Genomic DNA, 19,938 nt, shown 5'->3' with positions numbered 1-19,938 from the left:
GGGAGGTTCAGGTTGGCCATTAGGAAGCATTTCTTCTCAGCAAGGGTCATTAGCCATTGGAAGGGGCTGCCCAGGGAGGTGGTGGAGTCCCCATCTCTGGAGGGGTTTAAGAGAAGCCTGGCCATGGCACTTAGTGCCCTGGTCTAGTTGCCATGGTGGTGTCAGGGCAATGGTTGGACTCGATGATCCCAGAGGGCTCTTCCAACCTGGTTGACTGGAGATGAGGGACAATTTCTTCATGGAAAGGGTTGTCAAGCGCTGGCACAGGCTGCCCAGGGCAGTGGTGGAGTCCCCATCCCTGGGGGGGTTTAAAAGCCGTGTAGATGTGGTGCTGAGGGACGTGGGCTAGTGATGGCCTTGGCAGTGCTGGGGTAAGGGGTGGACTCGATGATCTTAAAGCTCCTTCCCAACCAAAACAATTCTGTGATTCGATGATTCTTTACTCCCCTGCAACAGGTATTTATCCACATTGATAAGGTCTCACCAGAGCACTGAGAAGGTGTTTCCTGTGAGAACAGTATTTCTCATTCAGCGTTCTTCACAATAAACACCTCTTTATCCATCTTTTTTGGTTTATTTTGTTGTTATCCTGCTGTTTCATTCATCCTATGCTTTTGCAGATCTGTTGTTTGGGCTCCCTGGGAAGTACAGCGGGGTGAACCTCTATAACAGGAAGCGAGTGGTATCCTACACTGTCACGCTGGGTCTCCGGCGATATGATTCCAGGTAAGGAGCTTTAGCTGTGCTCTTTCCATCCTAGGGATCCCTTGTTCAACTCTTGGCAAGTTTGCTGTTTTGTCTATTCTAATTATTATGTTTTTCTTTAATCTCCATTTTCTTGTGTTTTAGAGTATTTTAAGATCTTCTAATCGTGCTATAGCAAAACAGGGTGCTGTTTTTTTGGAGAAAACTTGTTGTGTTTTAAGGAAATAAAATACTATCAGTTCTCAGTTTCTGTTTAAAAGAAATACATATAATATCCAAAGCTGCCCATGGGAGTTCCCCTGGTGATGGCTTCATCTGCTCACAGAGCTGTCATTGCTGCAGCCAAAGCCCAGTAGGTCTGTCTTGACCCAGTCCCTGGTACGCAGAGTGGTTTGCTTTCCAGTAAGCTCTAATTCAGCTGGTACCAACTGTGAAACCCCTTTGGCAGTGTTGGCAGAGCTGGCTTGGAATGAGTGGATCTGAGGACTAAATGCTCTGCTCCGTGCTAGGGAGGTGATCGTCCCTCTGTACTGGGCACTGGTGAGGCCACACCTCGAATCCTGTGTCCAGTTGTGGGCCCCGCACTTCAAGAGAGATGTTGAGGTGTTGGAGCGAGTGCAGAGGAGGGCGACCAAGCTGGTGAAGGGTCTGGAGGGTCTGACCTGCGAGGAACGGCTGAGGGAGCTGGGGGTGTTTAGCCTGGAGAAGAGGAGGCTCAGAGGTGACCTTAGTGCAGTCTACAACTACCTGAAGGGAGGTTGTAGTGGGGTGGGAGTCGGCCTCTTCTCCCAGGCAACCAGCGCTAGGACAAGAGGACACAGCCTCAAGCTTGGCCAGGGGAGGTTCAGGCTGGACATTAGGAAGCATTTCTTCTCAGCAAGGGTCATTAGCCATTGGAAGGGGCTGCCCAGGGAGGTGGTGGAGTCACCATCTCTGGAGGGGTTTAAGAAAAGCCTGGACATGGCACTTAGTGCCCTGGTCTAGTTGCCATGGTGGTGTCAGGGCAATGGTTGGACTCGATGATCCCAGAGGGCTCTTCCAACCGAATTGATTGATTGATGTCTGTGTGAATCTACAGAGCTTCTTCCTACTTGATCTATACCCGTTGAGCTCCTCCTTGGAATTGTGTGCTGGTTGTGCATACAGCGTAAGTGACCTCCTCCTGCTTGCTTTTCATCTCAGGTTCCTCAGCAGCCTCCGCTCTCGCCTCAAGCTGCTGCATCCCAGCCCCAACTGCACGCTGCGGGAGGAGAACATCGTGCACGTCCACTTCAAGGAAGAGATCGGCATTGCTGAGCTCATACCCCTCGTCACCACCTACATTATACTCTTCGCTTACATCTACTTCTCCACACGTAGGTTTGTGGGGTGGGGAGCCTTGCGGGGAGAGCAGGCTGATAGGCCACCTACTCATCTGCCAGCTGAATATATGTAAGGGATCCGTGGTGGGGTGCCCTTTCCCTGGCTCCAGATAAGCGAGGCTCCTGTCCAGAGCACTGCAGTTCCCTCCTGTTTCAGCAGGAAAGGTGGTGGTAAAATTTTACTGTGAACTGTCAGGTAGACAATTAGTAGTCCTGTTTATCTGATTTCTGCTAATTTGTCCCTCTTAGCCAGTGTGGTGTTACTCCTTGTGATATCTTCTGAGGTGTTTTCTCTTACGCAGTGTTAAATGCTGTAGTAATGACAATTTTCTCCAATTTGGAGAGACTAATTTGTTGTGAGACAGCTCAAATCCATGTTCTGAGCTGCTGGGTTTAGACCATTCCAGCCACATTTAATTTCTTTTTTTCATGTGCCAACAATGCTGTACTGGAACTGGTTTGAGCTACAAGCCACGCACTGTCCCCTGTTCCATCCTGTTCCAGTACCTCTTACGTACTGGGGGGTCTGGGAGCTGCATTTCAGACGTTGAGACTGAACTACCATCACTCCTGAAATAAGTCAGGATGAGGATCTCTTCTTGATTTTTTTATTAATGTCATTAATTCGCTTGGTAACAGAGACTTTGCATTCTGTTTTCCAGGGAAGATCGACATGGTGAAATCCAAATGGGGCCTGGCGCTGGCAGCGGTCGTGACGGTGCTCAGCTCCCTGCTCATGTCCGTTGGGCTGTGCACGCTCTTTGGTTTGACACCTACTCTTAATGGAGGGTACGTTTCCAGCACCAAACCTCATCCTAAAGAATGACAGATGAAGGTGAAATCATTTGAGAACAGCTGTTGGGTGCTTGATCTTTAAGATCTAGTAATCTTCAAATAAGCTGACAAGATATTTGGGAGTCGGCCTCTTCTCCCAGGCAACTAGAGATAGGACAAGAGGACACAGCCTCAAGCTTCGCCAGGGGAGGTTGACCTAGGATGCATGTTTGCTGCTTAACTTGCCTTCTTCCCTTCTTTTCACCAAGGATCTCATTCTGGGTTCTGGTTCTGTTTCCTCTAGAGAGATATTTCCATACTTGGTTGTAGTGATTGGCCTGGAGAACGTGTTGGTTCTCACCAAGTCAGTTGTCTCTACGCCCGTTGACCTGGAAGTGAAGCTACGCATTGCCCAAGGTATGAGCCTGCTCTGGAGAGAGAAAATCAGGGTAACCCAAGGTCTGGGAGGTGGGGAATGATCTTAATCTTGGTCTGTGGAGGAACCAAAATGATCTTCTCTATTATAGATACACTTTGCGTCTGCATAAGGATTTGAGTATGCTCAAACCATGGATAAATGTAGCTTAGAAATGTAAAAGTATTTCTAGACATCAGGGAAGAGAGATTCTGGAGTGATGCCCGGAAAAATCTACCTAGTTTTAACATTAGGAGTGGTTTGTATCCTAGATCGAAAACAGGACTCAAGAACTTGATGGTCCTTTGCACTTGTGAATCCCTGGGTTGCCTTGTGCAGGACCTACCCTCTGACTGCTTAAATCAGGATGGTTTTGGGAGCTGAGAGAGTCATCCTGGGCTCCCTTTGTAGTCAGTGATAAACCCACTAACAAAGACGTTGGGAGTCTACAGTCTTTGACTTAGATATTCAAAATAAATCAGAGGAATTTTAGCCTGAAAGTGCCTTTTTTTGCCTGTTGTCTGTGAATGCCTAATTTAAAAAAAGGGAAATCCAGTTCCTTTTGCTGTGCTCGTGTCTGTCCACCAGTGAACGGTCTCCTTTTACCTCTCTTTGCATGTTCTTTCTCCAGGCTTGAGCAACGAGAGCTGGTCCATCATGAAGAATATGGCCACAGAGCTTGGGATCATCCTGATCGGGTATTTCACCCTCGTCCCAGCCATCCAGGTGAGCATGGCTGAGCAGGTTGAGTTTGCAGGATGGAGGCTTGTAGGCACTGCAAGAACGCAGCGTGCAATGTTCTGCTCCTCTCTCTGGCTGCTTGGATTAGGAGTCTGGTAGTGGGAAATACATTGTGGATCCCTCCAGGAGCGGGCCTTCTGTCCAGCAGCTGCCCCTGGCTCCCCAGTCTCCCCAGTTGGGATCCTTCCAGTAGCTGGGCTTGCACATTCAGTTCATCCAGTAGTTGGCCCTGGATCCTTGCTCTCCCCAGTTGCCTCACACACACACGCAGAGGCACAAGTGGGTCTCTCCGTCGCCTCCCAGCCCCACAGTCCCTCTGGCAGTTGGCCTGGAGCCCTGGTGTGTCTGGTAGCCAGCTCCTCCAGCTCTCTTGCTCCAGAACACACCCATACCTGGCTCCCAAGCCTCATCCTGCTTGCCAGCTGCCTGGCTCAGTAGTCACTAGCGATCACACACTGACACAGGAACTCTGACCTGCTCCAGTTGCTGATGTCCCAGACACATGGGCTCCTGTGCCACATGGTCCCCCTTGTAGTTGCTGGTGCTTAGACCTTGCTCGTTCCAGTTGCTGGCACCACAGACACACGGGCTCCTACAGGACATGTGGGTTTGGAGACCCCCTCTCTGCTTGCTGAGTCGTGTCAGGAGGCTGACACCATTTCATTTCTGATCCTTGACTGAGCAGGGCTTGTTCCTGGGGAGCTACATGAACAGAAGCGTTGCCTAGACAAATCCTCATCACCAGTTCCATAACACGTCTGCAGCCAGGCTTCGGGGAGGTGTCAGCCTGTTGTCTCTGGAAGTTTCTAGCAGGCGCAGTCAGCCCACGAAGGCAGGAGCACCCCAGCATCTGCGTAGTTGGAGGCTACTCTGGGCCCTCGCTGGGTGCTCGCTGGCCACACTTGACCTGCATGAAGAGGGCTGGGTTGTGTATATCCTTGCTTTAACATTGGGGACTCACCAGGAGAGCCTGCAGATTAAAGCGTATTAATTATGATCTAAGCAGATTAAACATTCAGTTTGGATTGGGGCTGAACTTGGCAGTTCCTGAGCTTCTTTCTCAGTATGCAAGAGGACAAGAGAGGACCTACAGCAGAATTCCCCATGCTACAGCTGGCCACCTCATTGCTTTTATTTGAAGCTGCTTGCAGAGATTGCTCAGAAGGGAATTTTTCTATGTTTTTCCTGGCTCTCCTTGTCCTAAAACAGAGTTTGGCTTCAGCTGAGAATTGTGCATCCACTTTAAATCCCTTATAATTGTGAGCAGCAATTAAATCCTCCTGCCTTGCATTGCAGGTGGGTAGAGACCGCTGTTCTTCTGGCACAGTGTTGCTGGTGATGGTCCTGAGATGCTGCAGGGCTGCGTGCTGAGCGCTCGTCCTGTGCTCTCCATCTCTGACCCGCTGCCTTGCACTGAAGTTCACAGAATCAATGAGGTTGGAAGAGCCCTCTGGGCTCATCGAGTCCAACCGTTGCCCTGACACCACCATGGCAACTAGACCAGGGCACTAAGTGCCACGTCCAGCCTTTTCTTAAACACCTCCAGAGGTTGTGTTTAAGAAAACATGTGGATGTGTTTAAGAGAACCACACACCGACAGCCCAATCCTGCACCCACTGAAATCACTTTGGGTGTTGCCATAAGGTGTGCAGTATCCCAAGTATAAGAAGGTTCTAGATTTCCAGGGCTAGCAGCTTCAGATGTCTCTAATCCTAAGTGGAGTCAGTGGAGGGATTAACAGAATGAATCTCTCCATGCAGAGCCTGGCGTTTGTGGAGCCTGTGTTTGCCGAGGTCTGGGTGAAATCCAGCTGGACATTACTTTCCTTCTGGTTTTCTCCTCGAGAGAGGAACCTGTGTTGTGTTTTCATCCCAAAACCTCCTGTCAGAAAATCTCTCCATCAGAAAAACCTGATGAGAACCTGCTGCTGTCACTGGGATGTATGGGGAGGGGCAGCTGACCTGGTGGGTTAGGAAGGCCCTACAGAGGGATCTGGACAGGTTGGATCGATGGGCCGAGACCAACGGCGTGAGGTTCAACAAGAACAAGGGCCGGGTCTGACACTTGGGCCACACCAACCCCCTGCAGTGCTCCAGGCTGGGGGAAGAGTGGTTAGAAAGAGCCCTGGGGGTGCTGATGGACAGGCGGCTGAACATGGGCCAGCAGTGTGTCCAGGTGGCCAAGAAGACCTATGGCATCCTGGCCTCTATCAGGACTAGTGCAGCCAGCCGGTCTGGGGAAGGGATCGTCCCTCTGTACTCAGCACTGGTGAGGCCGCACCTTGAATCCTGTGTCCAGTTCTGGGCCCCGCACTTCAAGAGAGATGTTGAGGTGTTGGAGCGAGTGCAGAGGAGGGTGACCAAGCTGGGGAAGGGTCTGGAGGGTCTGACCTGCGAGGAACGGCTGAGGGAGCTGGGGGTGTTTAGCCTGGAGAAGAGGAGGCTCAGAGGTGACCTTAGTGCAGTCTACAACTCCCTGAAGGGAGGTTGTAGCGCAGTGGGAGTCGGCCTCTTCTCCCAGGCAACCAGCGCTAGGACAAGAGGACACAGCCTCAAGCTTGGCCAGGGGAGGTTCAGGTTGGACATCAGGAAGCATTTCTTCTCAGCAAGGGTCATTAGCCATTGGAAGGGGCTGCCCAGGGAGGTGGTGGAGTCCCCATCTGTGGAGGGGTTTAAGCAAAGCCTGGACATGGCACTTAGTGCCCTGGTCTAGTTGGCATGGTGGTGTCAGGGCAATGGTTGGACTCAATGATCCCAGAGGGCTCTTCCAACCTGATTGATTCTGTGATTCTGTGATTTTTGGTGACCAGTTCAGAACTGGAGGCTGCAGTGGTGTGGGTGAGCTGCCTCTGCTGGGAAAAGTGGAGCATTACAGCAAGTTTGGGAAGCACTGAACTCCCAACTATTACAAAATGTCACTGATTAATAGGATTTGTCAGTAAGATGGACTCAGGCCCACGCTCCAGGGCAAGGCTTTGCCGACTTTCCCTTTTTTCTGAGGTGGAAATACCGTGGTCTCCGCAGCTAATCGGTGTGTCCTGTCTGCAGGAGTTCTGCCTCTTCGCTGTGGTCGGCCTGGTGTCTGACTTCTTTCTGCAGATGTTTTTCTTCACTACCGTGCTGTCCATTGACATTCGCCGGATGGAGGTAAGGAAGGGCCAAGAACGTGGGGTTTGGCCTCGTGTCTTCCTTCGCTGCTGCTGTGGATTAAAGGAAGGGCGCCCTGTGATTGTCACCTAAACAGAAAAGACCGAGCTGTAAAAGTTCTGAGGCAGGATTTGTTTGGTTACATGTACGCAGGGACTGAGGCCAGGATATGAATATGAGCCAGCTGAACATGAGCCAGCAGTGTGCCCGGATGGCCAAGAAGGCCACCAGCATCCTGGCTTGTACCAGCACTAGTGTGGCCAGCAGGACCAGGGCAGGGATCGTCCCCCTGTGCTCGGCACTGGGGAGGCCGCACCTCGAATCCTGGGTGCAGTTTTGGGCCCCTCACGACAAGAAAGACCTTGAGGTGCTGGAGCGAGTGCAGAGAAGGGCAACGGGGCTGGGGAAGGGTCTGGAGCACAAGTGTGATGGGAGCGGCTGAGGGAGCTGGGGGGGTTTAGCCTGGAGAAAAGGAGGCTGAGGGGAGACCTTCTCGCTCTCTGCAACTGCCTGAAAGGAGGGTGTAGCGAGGGGGGGTCGGTCTCTTCTCCCAGGTAACAAGCGATGGGATAAGAGGAAATGGCCTCAGGTTGTGCCAGGGGAGGTTTAGGTTGGAGATCAGGGACAATTTCTTCATGGAAAGGGTTGTCAAGCGCTGGCACAGGCTGCCCAGGGCAGTGGTGGAGTCCCCATCCCTGGGGGGATTTAAAAGCCGTGTAGATGTGGTGCTGAGGGCCATGGGTTAGTGGTGGCCTTGGCAGTGCTGGGGTAACGGGTGGACTCGATGATTTTAAAGGTCCTTTCCAACCAAACCGGTTCTGTGATCCTATGAAAAGGATGCTTGAGGGAACAAGACACCCTCAGGTAGATAAACGTGCAGATTTGGGGTAAATGGGCAGGAAGGAGACACGGGCACAGAGGTGACCACGGCTGGGCGAAGAAGAGAGTGTGTGCTGGAGAGAAGCTGGGACGGATCAACTTGAGGGTGAAGGTGGGAACGCAGGCGTGGGCATGTATCAAAGACAGTGTCTCTGCAGACGTTGCTCTCGAGGGACCTCATCCCCACGGCTCTCCCGTGCTCACCTTTCTCTTGGCAGCTCGCCGATCTGAACAAACGGTTGCCAGCAGAGGCCTGCATGCCCCCGGCGAAGCCCGCCAGCCGCTCCCAGCGCTACGAGCGGCAGCCAGCCATGCGGCCGGCCACCCCCCACACCATCACCCTCCAGCCCTCGTCCTTCAGGAATCTGCGCCTGCCAAAGAGGCTGCGGGTCATCTACTTCTTCGCCAGGACCCGGCTGGCCCAGAGACTCATCATGGTACGGTGTTTGTTAGCTGCTGTCCCTTCCTGCTGGACACTAACGCAACCCAAACAGGCTTCCAAGGGGGGAGAAAAACCCACCATTTTCATCCTTGTTTTCCTGCAAGGCTTACGCTGCCCCACGGTAAATATAGTCCAAGAAATACTTCCTGAAGAACATGGCTCTGCGTGCGTTAGCTCCAGGGCTCTGCTGGTTGCCTGCTGTTTGGTTGGCAGTGGGTAATTTTCTGATATTTGCTTTGAGATAAAAATCTGCTTTTATACAAGCAGACATTCAAGGATGTGTGAGCGGAGAGAGAAGGTCTTTACAGAGCAGGAATCATGTTTTTCTCCTGCAGATAATGTGGGATGAAGACACGGAGATATTTTGCCCCATGACAGACTAAGGCTTTTCCTTTTGCAGGTGTAACTGCAGCGGTTACAGCAGTTACTGCCCCTGCTTCTCCCCCCGTCTCTGTTCTGGGTGTCTGTCATGGAAGCAGAGGAACGTGTGTGTTCCTCAGCTCTACAAACCCCAGCCCAGGCTGTTACTGGCAGTTTCAGTTCAGTTAACGCCTCAGTCTGTGAACTGTGGCTGCTGCAGGAGGTCTACCACAGTTCACGACCCAGAACCCCAAATTAAACCTTTCCTGCCCTCTTTGAGGGTGACACACGTGCTGGTCCCAGCCACCAGCGAGGGGTCTCAGCCCTGCTGCGCAGGTGTGGGGGAGGAGTGGGGTTCTTCCCGTTGGAGTGCAGGGTGTTCTGGGCCCCGCACTTCAAGAGAGATGTTGAGGTGTTGGAGCGAGTGCAGAGGAGGGCGACCAAGGTGGGGAAGGGTCTGGAGGGTCTGACCTCTGAGGAACGGCTGAGGGAGCTGGGGGTGTTTAGCGTGGAGAAGAGGAGGCTCAGAGGTGACCTTAGTGCAGTCTACAACTACCTGAAGGGAGGGTGTAGCACAGTGGGAGTCGGCCTCTTCTCCCAGGCAACCAGCGCTAGGACAAGAGGACACAGCCTCAAGCTTGGCCAGGGGAGGTTCAGGTTGGACATTAGGAAGCATTTCTTCTCAGCAAGGGTCATTAGCCATCAGAAGGGGCTGCCCAGGGTCACCATCTCTGGAGGGGTTTAAGAAAAGCCTGGCCATGGCACTTAGTGCCCTGGTCTAGTTGCCATGGTGGTGTCAGGGCAATGGTTGGACTCGATGATCCCAGAGGGCTCTTCCAACCCCGTTGATTCTGTGATTCTGTGTACCCTTGGTTGGGATGTTGCTGATCATCTCGGAGAGCTGCCGAGGCGTCGGAGGCGGAGGGTGAAGGCCACGTACTAAATGATCTTGTCTCTTCGCTCACCGCGTGTAGGCTGGGACGGTGATCTGGATTGGAATCCTCGTTTACACGGATCCTGCTGGTCTCCGCACCTACCTCACCTCACAGGTCACCGAACAAAGTCCTTTGGGTGAAGCAGGTCTGCCTCCCATGCCTGTTCCTGGAGGGGTCCTGCCTGCTGGGGACCCCAAGATTGATCTCTCAGTCTTCCCGTCGGACCCGATACAGCTGTCGGAAAACCAGACGCAGCAGCGTGAGCAGAAGTCAGGGCTGGAGACAAACCAGCACACTTGGGCCCATGGACTAGAGGGCAAAGGGAATGGACAGGTGGAGCTTGGAGCTGAAGCGGTGGTTACGTGGGGAGCAGAAGATGAGGAGATTTGGAGGAAGCTTTCCTTCAGACACTGGCCATCCCTCTTTGGCTACTACAACATCACTCTGGCCAAAAGGCAAGTGGGGCTGGCACCGAGTGCCACTTTGAGTTCCCTGTGGAGTTGACTCCAAGTCTTTTTCTTTCTTCTGTCCTTCGTTCTTCTCCGTTAGATAATTTGTGTTCCACGTGGCTTACTCCAAATGTGTCTTCAGGAGGAGACTATTAAACACCTCCTCCTGTGTGGTGCAGAGGTACCAAACTCTCCAGCACTGTTTGTCTGACAATAAGGGTCGTGTCTCTGTGCTGTTGGGTGTATTCCTTGCTTGTTGCCTTCCTTCGTCCTGGAGATCACCTTTTTTGGAGGTGACACATTGTGTCAGACAATGTATGTTCATCTGGGGATGGTACACGTGAGGAATAGAGACATCTGAGCTGAAGAGACTTGGTGGTGAGATCTTCTGGCCTGCAGTGTACAGGAGCTGGACCAGATCGTTCTGTCCTTACTTAGATCTGTGCGATCTCATCAGCACCTCATTCCACTGTTGGCTCTTAACCTCTTCCACAGAGTTAAAGGTTAAGACCTGGGAAATATCTTTAGAGAAGAATATTTCAAAGGAGGTCTTTAGTTCAGAAACTCCTGGACTGAAAGTACGTCCTGAGACCTACCTTGGCTGCTAGTGAGAAGATGGGCTGGGTTCCCTGTTAGGAGTTTTGTGTCTTTGTGTTTGTTCTTCCTGAGCTATTCTCATCTTTCCATTCCTTCAGATACATCAGCATCCTTCCAGCCATCCCTGTCACGCTGTACCTGAACCCACAAGAGGCCTTAGAGGTGCGGCACCCCCAGGAGGCCAACCGCTACCACCCCTTCTTGTCTGCAAGCGCTGGGAAGCTGGATGCTGGAGCTCAGCCTGACCAAGCCTCGTCCAAGCTGCAAGGGCACCAGGATGTCACCCTGTACAAGTAAGGGAGACCTTGATACACCCTTCTGACCATGCCTGAACTCCCTTGGGGACACGAGTTGCTCTTTGGCTCTTCGGCTCTTCTCCTGGAGGGAAACAGCTTCAAGTTGTGCCAGGGGAGGTTTAGGTTGGAGATCAGGGACAATTTCTTCATGGAAAGGGTTGTCAAGCGCTGGCACAGGCTGCCCAGGGCAGTGGTGGAGTCCCCATCCCTGGAGGGGTTTAAAAGCCGTGTAGATGTGGTGCTGAGGGCCATGGGTTAGTGGTGGCCTTGGCAGTGCTGGGGTAACGGCTGGACTCGATGATCTTAAAGGTCCTTCCCAACCAAAACAATTCTGGGATTCTATGAAAAAAAGGAGAACAAAAACTATTTGTAAAGCTTCAGTTCAAAATCCCGTGATGCTCAGGAGCCTCTAGCTCAGCTCGTGCAGCATCACATGAATCCCTCCTGGCACTGTCTCTTCTGGTGGCTGCAGCCCACGTTGTTGGCAGGCAGTGCTGGTGATGCTCCAACTGGTTCTCCTGGCAGTGCTGGTGATGCTCCAACTGGTTCTTCTGGCATCACACATGGTGCAATACTTCCACAGTATTTTTCAGACTCTTCTCAGTGAACTAGCAATGAGATCTTGTATCTCACCTGCCTTTTGTCTTTGTCTCTCCCACCAGGGTGGCCGCTCTGGGTCTGGCCTCGGGCATTATCCTGGTCCTCCTGCTCTTCTGCCTGTACAGGGTGTTCTGCCCCAAGAACTACGGGCAGCACGGGCTCTCGCACAGCAGGAGGAAGAGGGGGGACCTGCCCTGTGACGACTACGGCTACTCCCCGCCCGAGACCGAGATCGTCCCCTTGGTCCTCAGGGGCCACCTCATGGTAGGTCGGACGGGTGCAGTCCTTAGAGGCACATAGAGTAGGATACTGTAGCATGAAGTTTCCTGCAGGACTTCTCCATTTCTTCCTGGGACTTGCTCTGAGCTTTTTGCCTTCTCTGCGTAGCCAGCTGTTGGCTTCCATTGCCTGGGCTGGTCCAGCTCTAGACTCCTGATCTTTAATGCCTCCTGCATCCTTTTTTCCCCGCTTCCCAAAAGTTAGTCTGTAGGTTTGAGCTGTTAAATGTTGTTTCCAGCGCTAAAAGCATCCATGGGTTTGCTCCTGCTCAGTTCACTCACTTTTCTTGAGGGGAAAGATATTTCTTCCCATTCTGAGATGAAACAAACTGCTTGGGCATCCAGTCAGGTGGAGTTTGAGACGCTGTGGCACGTCCTCCAGAGAAGCTCTACCTCTGCTCCTGGTCCTGCCATCTCTTTGGGCCATACTGAGTCAGGAAGAGGGAAGACAGCAGAGTCTGTTTGGTTTGCAGCAGTGTAGGGCACAGTGAGGAGGCTGGGCAAAGATGTACTCATGTTCTTAGAGCATCCCTAGGTTGCTAAGTCAGCCACGGAGTTTTGACATAAAACTCATCATCTCTGTAGTTCCTGAGCCACACGCAAGGTGACTGTCAGAGTGCAGAGGCCTCGGTGGTGCCACTCACTCAGCAGTGCTTGTTCTTCCTTCCCAGGACATCGAGTGTCTGGCCAGTGATGGGATGCTGCTGGTCAGCTGCTGCCTGGTGGGCCAGATCCGCGTGTGGGACGCCCAGACAGGCGACTGCCTCACCGTCATCCCCAAACCGAGGTGAGTGGTGTCCGTACCCAGTCATTGTGGGCAGGTCCCTCCACCATGGGCAAACCCCTCTGTAAGAAATCACAGAATCACAGACTGGTTTGGGTTGGGAGGGACCTTAAAGCCCATCCAGTTCCACCCCCCTGCCACGGGCAGGGACACCTTCCACCAGACCAGGTTGCTCCAAGCCCCATCCAACCTGGCCTTGAACACTGCCAGGGAGGGGGCAGCCACAGCTGCTCTGGGCAACCTGGGCCAGGCTCTCACCACCCTCACAGCAAACAATTTCTTCCTCAGATCTCATCTCAATCTCCCCTCTGTCAGTTTAAAACCGTTGCCCCTTGTCCTCTCACTCCATGCCCTTGTCAAAAGCCCCTCTCCAGCTTTCCTGTAGCCCCTTGAGGGACTGGAAGGTGCTAGAAGGTCTCTCTGGAGCCTTCTCTTCTCCAGGCTGAACAGCCCCAAGTCCTTCTCCTCGGGGCTGCTCTCAACCCATTCTCTGCCCAGCCTGGATTTGTGCTTGGGATTGCCCCAGCCCACGTGCAGGACCTTGCCCTTGGCCTTGTTGAACTCCAGGCAGTTACGAGAACCTCCGGCAGCAGAGGTGGGAGCACTGAGCTTTGCTCACTGTGTTTCAGGTTGCGCAGAGACAGCAGCGGCATTTTTGATTACCAGGAGAGCTGGGATCACAGTCCGGATGGCAAGAACGGTCTGGATGACTCCTTGGAGAACAGCCACCAGCTCAAAAGGATGCTCAGCCCTCCCCAGCCTCCGCTCTTCTGCGACCAGCCAGACCTCACGTCTCTCATCGACACGAACTTCTCGGAGCAGGTGAAGGTGGCCGAGTCCGAGCCACGGCTCCGCGCGGTGGCCGGTCGCCAGAAGGAGACGGGCTACGACTTCAGCAGCCTGGTGGGGAAAGCCTACGAAGAACACGGCACCTCCAGCTGCGTGAGCCTCACCAGCCTCTCAGCCCCACATGGCCAGGCCGGCTTCTGCCTGGGGAGCGGGGTCCCCGTGGGCTGCGGGACCGAGGAGGGGGGCTGCAGCACCCGCCGGAGGAGCCTGGGGGATGAGTCTTTTACGGGGTATGACAAATCGTCGCCGCTTCCTTCCTGGGGAGGAGACCTGGAGAGCTCTGTGTGGAGCCTGGACCTGCAGGGGAACCTCATCGTGGCCGGCCGCAGTAACGGGAGGCTGGAGGTGAGGAGCGAGGCTCGCTGCCAGCGCCGGCACCGGGCGAGCTGCCGCGGTGGCTCTGTGCAGAGCTGGTGCCTCTGACATGAAGGCTGGTAAAATGAAGAGGAATTCTGTGGGAATGATACAGGTTTTGAAGCAAATTTTCATCAGAAAATTAAATTTCTCCAATGAGAAACTTTCAGAATTAGTTTAATTTTAATTTTGGTCTTTGGAAATGAAGTTAGAATTTTTCCTTCCAAATAAATGCAGGGATTTTTTTAAACATTTTTAATGATATTGGACCTGACCTGTTAAGATCAGACAGCTCAGGGGGCTCAGCGCTGTTATGTGGAGCCCCGACTCCTCCAGGTACAACGGGCTCGTGGTCAGGGTCAACCCCTTCTCCTTCCAGGTGTGGGACGCCATCGAGGGGACCCTCCGCAGCAGCAACGAGGAAGGGCAGTCTGGCATCACGGCGCTCGTCTTCCTGAGCAACAGGTAACTGGGTGCTCCAGTGCAAGGGGAGGAGGACTCATGGTGTGTGCCAGGACCCTCCTGCCGTGGAGGTCGAGCAGCTCCAGGTGCCAGAGGCTCAGCCGGGAGGTCTCTTCCCACGCGGCCACCTCTCGAGCTCTCCTGGGTCCAGGTCTCTTCCAGCAGCCCCTTCTTCATACAAACAGTCTTCCCAGTAGCTGAATGTCCAGAATAACCCAGGGCTGGGAGATGGGGCCTCGGGGTCACTTATTTCTGCCAGTTTATTCTGTGCTCTGAGCTTCAGCTCATCTCCGAGCCCTCGCGGTCAGCCGTGCCCGCGTGGTTCGTGCTCTGCCTCGGAAGGTGCCTGGGCTCGGGGCTCCTCGCCCTGTGCCAGCGGGGAAGGGCCTCTCCCCACGTGCCTGCCTTTCTCCCTCAGGATCGTCGCTGCGCGCTTGAACGGCTCTTTAGATTTCTTTTCGCTGGAGACACACACGTCCTTGAACCACCTGCAGTTCCGAGGTGAGCCAGCGGCCCAGCGTGCCCTGCGCTGCTCCGGGCTCCGCCGAGACTTTTCACAGAATCAGAATCAACCAGGTTGGAAGAGCCCTCTGGGCTCATCGAGTCCAACCATTGCCCTGACACCACCATGGCAACTAGACCAGGGCACTAAGTGCCATGTCCAGGCTTTTCTTAAACCCCTCCAGAGATGGTGACTCCACCACCTCCCTGGGCAGCCCCTTCCAATGGCTAATGACCCTTGCTGAGAAGAAATGCTTCCTAATGGCCAACCTGACCCTCCCCTGGCCAAGCTTGAGGCTGTGTCCTCTTGTCCTGTCGCTGGTTGCCTGGGAGCAGGCGCTGCAGGAAGGGACTGGCTGGGGACAGGACTTTTCCCCATTGAGAGTCTTGTGGCCAGCTCTCTGTTCTGCCTCTGTGATGAGGGTAATCGCAGCACTCGGGCTTCAGGGATCTCAGCTTTGCAGACCTGCTGATCTGCAGGAGGGAGTTCTGCTGCCAAGGACCCTGTTGGAGACCCTCGGCCCAGTTGCTCATAGAAGCATAGAATCACAGACTGGTTTGGGTGGGAAGGGACCTCAAAGCCCACCCAGTCCCACCCCCCTGCCACGGGCAGGGACACCTTCCACCAGACCAGGTTGCTCCCAGCCCCATCCAGCCTGGCCTTGAACACTGCCAGGGAGGGGGCAGCCACAGCTGCTCTGGGCAACCTGGGCCAGGGTCTCACCACCCTCACAGCAAAGAATTTCTTCCTCACATCTCATCTAAATCTCCCCTCTTTCATTTTAAAACCATTCCCCCTCATCCTGTCACTACTTGCCCTTGTCAAAAGCCCCTCTCCCGCTTTCCTGTAGCCCCCTTCAGGCACTGGAAGGTGCTAGAAGGTCTCCTCGGAGCCTTCTCTTCTCCAGCTGACCAGTCCCAGCTCTCAGCCTGTCTCCATGAGTGCTGAGCAGCTGTAGCTCCTGTTGGTGTCAGCCCGAGGGCCGAGCATTGGGCTCTTTGGAGGACCACGGTCAAGTTCACCCTCCAGGCATCCCTGGTATCCCACCAGCCCTGGGCAGTAGCGCTCTGGGAGCGTCAGGCTGCGTCTGCTGCCTGGAGGACTTGACTCACCTGCGTGTCTCGCCGCAGGAGCCCCGAGCAGAAGCAGCATCCCGTCCTCCCCCGTCTTCAGCAGCAGCGACGTCATCGTGTGCCAGCTCACCCACACCGTGTCCTGCGCCCACCAGAAGCCCATCACGGCGCTGAAGGCTGCGGCTGGACGGCTGGTCACGGGCAGCCAGGACCACACTCTGAGAGTAAGGTGTCCTCAGCTGCCACCCTGTCCCTGGGGGGTGTGGGGGCTCCCCCGTCCTGCGGACGCTGTGGGACGGGAGCTTGTCCCGTAGGTGGTGGGGGGCAGATTGGATTTGTCTGCCTGGCCGTGCCCCTCGGGGGGGCAGGAGGTCAGAGCCCTGTGTGAGCTCCGCAGCAGAGCGTGGGATCCTCTTGCCTTGGGGCTGAGGGACTTCATCAAGAGCAGGGTCTGGGGTGTCCCCTGTCCCCTCCTCGTCCCTTCCAGCAGCAGCTGCCCCGTCGCTTCCCTGCCCTGTCACTGCCCAAAGGCATCACCCTCCTCCCCTGCCCTTGACCCCCCTGCCCTGAAGCTGTGATGGGCTCTGAGTGCTGCGGTGGGGCACGGTCCTGCCCCGCCGACGCTGCCCTCTGCCACCTCTGCCCCCAGGTGTTCCGGCTGGAGGACTCGTGCTGCTTGTTCACGCTGCAGGGCCACTCGGGAGCCATCACGGCCGTGTACATCGATCAGGTGAGGAGCAGCTGGGCCCTTTCTGTGCGGCTGCTGAGCTGCAGGGACCCAGCTGGGACCCTCCTCTGGTCTGCACGTGGAGAAGCTGATGGGTGCTTCTCTGAGGGCACGGGGGGTTCGCTGGCCGCTGTGACGGTGGGCTTGGCCTGTGCCACACAAGCTGAACTCGTATTTCCCATCCAGAGATTCATAGAACAGTTTGGGTTGGGAGGGACCTTAAAGATCATCTAGTCCAAGCCCCTGCCATGGGCAGGGACACCTTCCACCAGACCAGGGTGGTCCCAGCCCCATCCAACCTGGCCTTGAACCCTGCCAGGGAGGGGGCAGCCACAGCTGCTCTGGGCAACCTGGGCCAGGCTCTCACCCCCCTCACAGCAAACAATTTCTTCCTCACATCTCATCTCAATCTCCCCTTTGTCAGTTTAAAACCGTTCCCCCTCGTCCTGTCACTCCATGCCCTTGTCAAAAGCCCCTCTCCCGCTTTCCTGTAGCCCCTTCAGGCACTGGAAGGTGCTAGAAGGTCTCCCTGGAGCCTTCTCTTCTCCAGGCTGAACAGCCCCAGCTCTCTCAGCCTGTCTCCAGAGCAGAGGGGCTCCAGCCCTCTGAACATCTTCGTGGCCTCCTCTGGACTCGCTCCAACAGCTCCGTGTCCTTCTGTTGGGCCCCAGAGCTGGACGCAGCACTGCAGGGGGGTCTCACGAGAGCGGAGCAGAGGGGCAGAATCCCCTCCCTCGCCCTGCTGGCCACGCTGCTGGGGATGCAGCCCAGGACACGGGTGGCTTTGGGCTGCCAGCACATGGTGCCGGCTCATGGTGAGCTTCTCGTCACCCATCACCCCCAAGTCCTTCTCCTCAGGGCTGCTCTCAAACCATTCTCCATCCAGCCTGGATTTGGGCTTGGGATTGCCCCGACCCACGTGCAGGATCTTGCACTTGGCCTTGTTGAACTTCGTGCCATTCACACGGGCCCAGCTCCAGCCTGTCCACGCCCCTCTGAGCTGCAGGCTGGGTTCCCTGGGCCCAGCACAGAGCAGGTCCCTTACACCCTGACTGCATCCCCCCCCGGACGCTCTCTTAGCTCTGTAGGATGTGGCTATAGGTTTCCATAAGTGCCTCCACTCACGAGTGTCAGTAAGTTGCCCCCCGTAGTCACTCCACGCTGGCACTTCACTTTTCTGCCCCACATTCCTGTGCCCTCCTCAGCTGTTCCTCACCTGCTTGTCCCCTTGCAGACGATGGTGCTGGCCAGCGGAGGCCAGGACGGGGCCATCTGCCTGTGGGACGTGCTGACGGGCAGCAAGGTGAGCCACATGTACGCCCACCGCGGGGACGTCACCTCCCTCACCTGCACCACCTCCTGCGTCATCAGCAGCGGCTTGGACGACGTCATCAGCATCTGGGACCGCAGCTCGGGGATCAAGCTCTATTCCATCCAGCAGGTTGGTACCAGGGGAGGGTTAAAGGTGCTCCTGGGCTGGACAGGACTAAATCTTTCCTCTCAGCAAGGGTCATTAGCCATGGGAAGGGGCTGCCCAGGGAGGTGGTGGAGTCCCCATCTCTGGAGGGGTTTAAGAAAAGCCTGGCCATGGCACTTAGTGCCCTGGTCTAGTTGCCATGGTGGTGTCAGGGCAGTGGTTGGACTCGATGAGCCCAGAGGGCTCTTCCAACCTCATTGAGTCTGTGAAATCTCCCAGCCACGGGCTCAGCTCCCCTCCCACGCTCTCCTCCCCCGCAGGAGATGGGCTGCGGCGCCAGCCTGGGCGTCATCTCCGACAACCTGCTGGTGACGGGAGGTCAGGGCTGCGTCTCCTTCTGGGACATCGGCTACGGGGACCTGCTCCAGACCGTCTACCTGGGCAAGAGCAACGAGTCGCAGCCGGCGCGGCAGATCCTCGTGCTGGAGAACGCCGCCATCGTCTGCAACTTTGGGAGCGAGCTCAGCCTGGTCTACGTGCCCTCCGTGCTGGAGAAGTTGGACTGAGGAGGAGGAGGAGGAGGCGCTGGAGCCGGGGTGGAGCGTGGCAGGAGGGGGACGGTGCACCAGGCCCCGATGGCGGCGTAGGCAGGTGGGGACACCAGCTCTGGGGCTGTGTCCGTGCCGCTGGTGCCTTCCCTCCTCTGGAACTTGTCACCTGAGGGTCTGCAGGGCCCGAGCCCCCCACTGCTCCCCCGTCCCCCCATCCCAGAGGTGTGATGGCCCTGGGGCTGTGCAGGGACACTGATGGGGACAGCGCCTGGGGGCTCCCCTGGGCTGTCCGGGGAGCCCGAAGGAGGGTGGTGGGTGCTGGGGAGCAGCGGTGGCTTTGCCGTGTGGTGGCCAAGCTGAGCCCAGCCCTGGCCCAGCCCGGGACACAGCGGGGCCGTGGTGGGCGGCTGGGGGGCTGCCAGCCCTTGGGGGCACCTTGGGGGAAGGACGGGGCCGCCCCTGGGCCTGGCCTCCACGTGCCTTAGAGCTGCAGCAGCCCCGGCCCCGTTATTTATACCTGTACATAGTTATTTATTATGGGGGGGGGGCACGGGAGCACCACAGCAGAGCCCCCCCCCACCTCCCCGGCTTCCTCCTTGGCCCAGGCTGCAGCAACAGCACCTTCCTCCTCCTCCTGCTGAGGAGGCTTCGCTCAGGGGGGGAGCGGGCAGGCAGCCCTTGCCCCCCTCCTCCTTGGGGCAGCGGGACCAAAGGGCCCCCCAGGGGCTGGCAGTACCCCCTGGCACGGGGCTGCTCCCCCTGGGGCTGGGGGGGGGCTCAGGCCCCCCTCCCAGGCAGCGAGGGGCCGGGGGGCTGCCCCACGCCCGGGCAGGGGGCACGGGGCTGCCCCCTCCGCTCTCTTCCCCCCCCAAGTAACGCCGCTGACGCCCGTTAATTGCACCCGGTGATTGTAGGGGCAGTGCTGGGGGGTGGCCCCAAGGCCTGGGGGAGCCGCAGTGGGGTGCCCCCCACCCCTGGCCTCACCCCACGGAGGGTCCAGGGGACGCGTTTTTGTACCACGTCGTGTTTTATAGCGTGTGCGAGGACCCACCATTAAAGAGAACTAACCCCAGCGTGGCTGCCACCCCCCCTGAGCCCCCCAGGACCCCCCCCACCCCACACCAGCACCCAGCACCGCTGCGGATCAAAATCTTCTTTTATTTTAGTAGCAAAGAGCTGAAAAAGTCAGTTCTTGGGGGTGGGGGGGGGGGCAAATACCGTGGCACCGGCCACCGTCACCT

General features: G+C 56.0%; 1 protein-coding gene across 3 annotated transcripts in view; it reads left to right on the top strand.

Annotated features, from left to right (window-relative positions):
* SCAP (SREBF chaperone) overlaps positions 1-19,857 on the top strand; it is a 55,323-nt gene extending 35,466 nt beyond the window's left edge. For 2 of the 3 annotated variants that reach the window (XM_068404393.1, XM_068404394.1), the window contains exons 6-23: positions 621-726; positions 1,888-2,060; positions 2,729-2,855; positions 3,145-3,257; positions 3,887-3,981; positions 7,044-7,142; positions 8,240-8,458; positions 9,798-10,213; positions 10,903-11,097; positions 11,763-11,964; positions 12,650-12,765; positions 13,392-13,956; positions 14,345-14,430; positions 14,846-14,928; positions 16,060-16,226; positions 16,652-16,732; positions 17,964-18,170; positions 18,467-19,857. In XM_068404393.1, coding sequence (XP_068260494.1) covers positions 621-726; positions 1,888-2,060; positions 2,729-2,855; positions 3,145-3,257; positions 3,887-3,981; positions 7,044-7,142; positions 8,240-8,458; positions 9,798-10,213; positions 10,903-11,097; positions 11,763-11,964; positions 12,650-12,765; positions 13,392-13,956; positions 14,345-14,430; positions 14,846-14,928; positions 16,060-16,226; positions 16,652-16,732; positions 17,964-18,170; positions 18,467-18,712 — 3,296 coding nt within the window. In that variant the 3' untranslated portion in view covers positions 18,713-19,857. Of the gene's footprint in view, positions 1-620; positions 727-1,887; positions 2,065-2,728; positions 2,856-3,144; positions 3,258-3,886; positions 3,982-7,043; positions 7,143-8,239; positions 8,459-9,797; positions 10,214-10,902; positions 11,098-11,762; positions 11,965-12,649; positions 12,766-13,391; positions 13,957-14,344; positions 14,431-14,845; positions 14,929-16,059; positions 16,227-16,651; positions 16,733-17,963; positions 18,171-18,466 lie in introns of those variants that run through there. The other variant, XM_068404395.1, reaches the window with a different exon arrangement.
* The last annotated feature ends 81 nt before the right edge of the window (positions 19,858-19,938 follow it).

The sequence above is a fragment of the Nyctibius grandis genome, chromosome 7 (assembly GCF_013368605.1).
Source record: "Nyctibius grandis isolate bNycGra1 chromosome 7, bNycGra1.pri, whole genome shotgun sequence".
In the NCBI taxonomy this organism is placed as follows: Eukaryota; Metazoa; Chordata; class Aves; order Nyctibiiformes; family Nyctibiidae; genus Nyctibius; species Nyctibius grandis.
Note: the sequence above shows the minus strand (reverse complement) of the source record. Positions and strands in the feature narration are given on the sequence as shown.